Source organism: Cricetulus griseus (genome assembly GCF_003668045.3).
Source record: "Cricetulus griseus strain 17A/GY chromosome 1 unlocalized genomic scaffold, alternate assembly CriGri-PICRH-1.0 chr1_1, whole genome shotgun sequence".
NCBI classification, from domain to species: domain Eukaryota; kingdom Metazoa; phylum Chordata; class Mammalia; order Rodentia; family Cricetidae; genus Cricetulus; species Cricetulus griseus.
Genome location: NW_023276807.1, coordinates 223,490,861 through 223,496,860, shown reverse-complemented (window position 1 = coordinate 223,496,860; position 6,000 = coordinate 223,490,861). Strand labels below are relative to the sequence as shown.

The window sequence follows — 6,000 nt, the reverse complement described above, 5'->3', positions numbered from 1 at the left end:
ACTTGCATGCATGCATACACACCCATAAGCATGCTGCTGGCACAGCATAGAATACTATTCTAGAATAAGCATCTTTCTTTTGTAAACAGGAGTACACTTTAAAATAATGATAAAACTACAAATCTTACCAAAATAATAAATTCAAAAAATGTTTTCTTACTTTTATTGTATAGCCTAAGAACAGATGCTTATTCTTAATAGCAAGTATTATTTTATATGAATGGCTGGATGGGAGGCTAGGAGTAGCATCTCCACAAATATATGAGGAATGTGCCATATTACCATAGTTCAGCTAACTATATTATCTCTTGGTGGTGGAGAATTTTAGCTTTATTATAATCATATAGGATTCACTCTCTTACTGACTTAACAGCATATATCAATCCTAGAATTGATAAAGAAGTTATAGAAATTCAAGTGTTAGCTGATTTTGGGTTTACTCAGTGTGGTCATTCTGAAGTAGAGAGAAAGCCAAGCATTCCAGATGATTTTGATGTTTTTGTCTTCCATAGTCACACTGGCAGTGCTCATTTATCTGAGAGAAGAAAAAATGCTGGAAGAAGATTTTTGTGGATAAAGATCATGATTTAGTTTGTGTATTATCTATGACACATCCAAATGCAGGAACCAAATAAAAGCAAAGTCATGAAAGTATTTTTGAGTTACATGAATTTGGCAAGCAATAGCATAGTATTAGTTTTTAAAATAGTTTGTGAGACGTGTAACTGAGTATTTGTAGACAGAAGGCACAGTAAGTGAAATAAGTGAACCGTGGAGCCTCTCAAATACTCAGGAGTCAGGATTATGAAGAGAAATCTGTGGGAAGCTTAAGAGAAAACAACTAAGTTATGGAGAAAACCCTAAGCTACTGGTCAAGAAAAGAAAATATGTCCAAAAGCTTGGAAAGAGTAACGGTCAATAAATAAAGCATAAATGCTAAGAAAGGTCATTGCATTTACCATCTGAAGGTCACTGATGGCATTGATGAGAAAGCTGGGCAGAGCAGTGAGGACAAAGACTTGGGGGAGTGGATTAAAGAGAAAATTTGAGAACCTGGGACAGTAATAATTAAAAATTCTTTCTAAGCATTTTGAAAACTAGTTAGGTTTGTAGAAGAGGATACATGTTCAGGAGAATGACTACAATCTGTTTAAAGATGAAGGAAATCATCCAAAGTAACAATAGACAATCAATGAGATCACTAGAATTAGAGCTGATACTATGCATTTTATGTGTTCTGAGCCTTCCTTGTACCCTTAGACATCAGAATGTATTAATATTTAAACATTTTGTTGAATTCATTCTGAGACATTTCCTATGAGCATTAATAGAAAATCTGTCTGCTTTTTCTCATTTGTGAACTGGAAAATACAAATTTTTAAAAATTTTGCAATTGTATTTTAATTTTATTTTTTTTCAAATGACACTTCCTACTTAAAGTAGGTCTTAGTAAAAGTAACACAGAATCAAAGTACGGAAGCATGGCACCTTAATGTTGAAAACCTCTTCAAGGTTAAACATTATTATAACAGCCCCTATTTATAAATCAGACATTGAAGTCCAGAGAAATAAATGACTTGCCAAGGGTAGGCGAATCAGTTAATGTGGAACACACAGCTCTCAATTCTGAATATGATGTTCTTTTCAGTGCATTGGAAATATAATTAATAGACTGAAATTGGCTCCTGTATCCGCAAAGAAAATTACAAGCAGACCTTCATTAGCGAGGCTTTGGGCTAGTTTATTTACTTTCAAGTCTGGTAGAGAGTTCTTTTTAACTCGCTGTTATATTACAAGTGCTTTCTCCAGTTCTGAAGGTTATTGCTTCATTCTGATATTGGTTTCTTTTGGGGGGCTGACCTTCATGACTTTGCAGAATCCTGTTTTTTTTTTTTTTTCCTCCAAACTCCTTTGTCTCCAGTGCTGTTGGTACTCACCCATGAAGAGTTTGTCTCATCCCAATCCTTGGTATACTTTCTCTTTGTTTTCCTCTAGAACTTCATGATTTCACGTCCCATTTTTAAGACTTTATTCACTTGAGGTTCATTTTTCTACGTCAGGAGAGATAGTAGCCTACTTTCATTCTTCAGTACATAGATGGCCCATTTTTAGCAGTATTTACTGAAATAAATGTCTTTTGCCCAGTCCATGCTCCTGTGATTTAGCTGTACAAGCCTATATTTGCTTATAGATGTTCCAGTTCTTCTCATTGGTCTGGCCACCTGCTTTTATGCTCATACCAGAGTGTTACGAGTAGATTAGATTAAATCATAGAATATATTTAAATCAAATAGTATTAGAGCTCTTGCTTTGCCCTTTTTGGTGGTCTACATTGGGTTTCTAATATTTTGTAGGTTTATATGAATTTTAGAATTACTTCTCTAATTTCTGTGAAAAGTATCATTGACATTTTGATAAGAATCTCATCAAAACTAAAACTGTTCTGAATACTGTGGCTAGGCCCTGGTTGAACTAAATGGGTCACAAATCAAAACATAAAGACCTGAATTTGGGAAACAGACAAGTGGAAATGAAGGGGGCATATAATGACGGCGGGGGTGGGGTGGGGATAATGGCTTTATATACATGTATGGAATTGTTAAAGAATAAAATTAATCAATAAAAACGCTGTATACTTTACAAATTACCTGGTAGAGATAGAAAGACAAATACAGCCAGAGGTCCTTCAATAGTATGCTAGAGTGAAGAAAGACAGTAAGAGAACCTGGAACTCAGAGAGAGAAGAGGACAGCAAAACATGATGCTGAAAGTTTAAATGCTGAAGAATAGATCCCTGGTATAGGTCTCTTGAGTATTTATTTGTTTAAGAACCGTTTAACATCCTAATGATGATTAGATACTAAAATAATTATAGCTTACTTTAAATTTTCTATTTTAATTTTTAAGTTATGTGCCCAAGTGTGTGTGTGTGTGTGTATGTGTGTGTGTGTGTGTGTGTGTGTGTGAGAGAGAGAGAGAGAGAGAAGAGAGAGAGAGAGAGAGAGAGAGAGAGAGAGAGAGAGAGAGAGAAACTCTGGAGGAGGGTCTGTGCATATGAGTGAGGTACTCATGGAGGCTAGAAGAGGGCACCTGATTCCCTGGAGCTGGAGTTCCAGGCAGCTGTAAGCCATTCAACTTGGGTGCTGGGAGTCAAACTCAGGTCCTCCGTGAAAGCAATATACAGCTTTAACTGCTGAACCATCTATCCAGGCCCCAACAGTTTACTTTCAATAAATTCTTACACTGAAACTGACATGATTCCAAGTTGAATAAGGTGTTCATTCAACAAATATGTTTTGATGATGCACTACTCAAGGCACTGAAGATTAAACTATATGCTAAGCAGATAAAAAATCTTTTCCTTTACAAAGTTTCATTTTAAGAAGAGTCATCAAGTAATTTGAAAACAAAATAGATTAGCAAAATGTATCATTTGAAATGGTGATTAATTCAGAATCACAAAGGTCAGTTTTGCATAAAACATTTAGAGAAGATCTCACTAAAAGGATATTTATATAGAGAACTGAGAAGAGAGGGAAAACAAGTCGTGTGACTATCATTGAAGAGAACAATCCAGGCAGAGGAACAACCACCCAATATCCTTGATGAACAATATGTGTGGCATGTTCCAGGAACATTCAAGAACACGTGGCAGTTTACTCAAAGAAAATGAATAGTAAAATGTGAAAACAAGAGTATCAAGCAGAGATCATAAAAGGTTATCACAAACTTTGACTCTGAGTTGAAAAGGGGTGGTCAGAAGGGCTATGCAATATGATGTATATTGATAAAATCATTCTATATGTGTACATAATGTGTGGTAAAGAACCAAAAGGAAAACAGTAAGATAAATTAAGAGATTATTTCAGTAAACAAGGGTAGAGGTAATGATGTCTTGGAACAGCACAGGAGAAGGGCATGTGAGAAATTATCAGTTGTCTCTTCAGTACAAACTGGGTTTGCTGATAGATGAGATATGCACTGTGAGAGAAGACTGGAAGAGGAGTCCTGAGTGGGTGAAGAGATGCAGCTGTAGTATTCAACATAAGAGAGTCTATGGAGAAACTGTGACGAGACTATGAAGACTCCAAGTTGCAAGGGTGAGAATAGATGTCCAGCTTCATACTAACATTTGAAATATCAGATATTTAAGTAAAGAAAATTTCTCCTAAGGGTCTTAAATTCAGATGTCAGTTTAGACAGGTAAATGAGACAGAGGAAAACTACCACAGGAAGTTGAGGTAGGTCTGGAAGGGAGTTGAGCTGGAAAGAGGATGGCAAAGAAACTGAGAGTGACGAGACGATCAATCAGAGAGAGTAGAATTTTCTGAGAGTATGGTGAGTTGGTTTAAATCAAAAGAAGATTAATATTGGAGGAACATTAGAGAGATAGTGTGAACTGGAGGAGGAGACAGAATGGATTAAAAAATGGAAGCAAAGGGGGTGCATTGACATTATAAGACAATACAAATGTGTAAAAAGCTTATCGATAACTCTTTGTACATCTGTCAGTATTCTCTTTTTTGTGTCAGTTAGTAAATTGTGTTATATTATGCTTCTTACTTCTCCCTTTCAATATATCATATATATATATATATATATATATATATATATATATATATATATATGTAACATGTATACATTTTTTTGGTTTTTTGAGAGAAGGTTTCTCTGTGGAGGTTGTCCTGGAACTAGCTCTTGTAGATCACACAGGTCTTGAACACACAGACATCAGCCTGCTTCTGCCTCCTGAGTGCTGGAATTAAAGGCAAGCACCACCACCACTGGGCACATACACATGTATACATTTTTAACATTTCTAGTTTTTTATTGTTGTTGGTGCATTTTGTTTGTTTTTGTCCAATGTCCTTGAGTGGTTTTTATATGTGGTCCTCTACTTCATCCATTTCAACCAAAGTGTGTATAACTAGATTTCATGTTTTCTTTTCCTAAAACATTCTTGACTCTTTTCACCTTAGAAGTTTTAAGACATCTAAATTCATATTAGATACAAAGTAGAATCTGTGCCAAGTCCATTTCCACCCCCAGTATCTCAACTGTTGTCTTTAATTAGTACATTATGTCCACCCCTGAGTTTTAGCCTCAAGCCCTGCATGAGTTGTGTAACTGTGTCTGGGAGTATTTCCTGTGCTGGATCAAAACTGCTCGTCTACCTTCTAGGCTGGGCATCCTTTCAGTGGAAGCAAGAACAAGGAGTAGGGTGCATCTTTGCTCAAATAACCATTCAGAATGTTCCTCATAGGTATATTTTGGATGACTGTACTTATCTCTCAGATCAAAGGTATGTGTTATTCTTTTCTGTAAGGTTATTTATTATACGTAATCTATTATCTCCTTTGCTACAATATTTAAACTGTAAGTTATGAAAACTCTAACTGCATTGGTGACTTGTCTGAGGATATCATGTTGGGCTCAGACTAGGTTACAGCTGATTTAATGAGTCTGTGAAAACTCCTATGACAATCATGAGAGAGGGAAAGGAATGGGTATTTACAGAATACCTGCAGAAGATTAGACACTGTGCTAGCCTTAGCTACCTTGTATGTCAGAAGGTTTAAAATCTTTTACTATTATCCCCTTTACATGAAAATACTGTGTGCATAACAGATCAAAAAGTGGAGCATCAGTTACAGTATTTTCATGTAAAAGGGGTAATAGTAAAAGATTTTAAACATTCTGACATACAAGGTTGTTATTCCTCGATGAAATTGTGAATTATACATTGCAAATTGTTTCCATTGTCTTGAGAATCAACTTGTCATAAAATCCTTCATGGTATGTTAACTGTCTGACCACAAACCTATAATGTGCACCTTTCCCATGATCACAAAAATTACTGCAAATTCCACTTTTACTCATGTGCTTGCTTGCTATAAAGTTGTTCCCTGACTTTGGTTGACTGCCATTTTTATTTTGCTACCATGGGAGACTGAAAAATTTCCTCAGCCACAAATAAATGTTTGCCTTGAAACATAAAAA

At 35.6% G+C, this 6,000-nt stretch overlaps 1 protein-coding gene across 1 annotated transcript in view; it reads left to right on the top strand.

The window, feature by feature from the left end:
• The first annotated feature begins 5,250 nt into the window (after positions 1–5,250).
• The window catches only part of Adam7 (ADAM metallopeptidase domain 7), a 34,996-nt gene continuing 34,246 nt past the window's right edge, over positions 5,251–6,000 (top strand). Inside the window, exon 1 of the mRNA XM_027390033.1 lies at positions 5,251–5,302. Within this exon, the coding sequence (XP_027245834.1) occupies positions 5,251–5,302 (52 nt within the window). The remainder of the gene's footprint in view (positions 5,303–6,000) is intronic.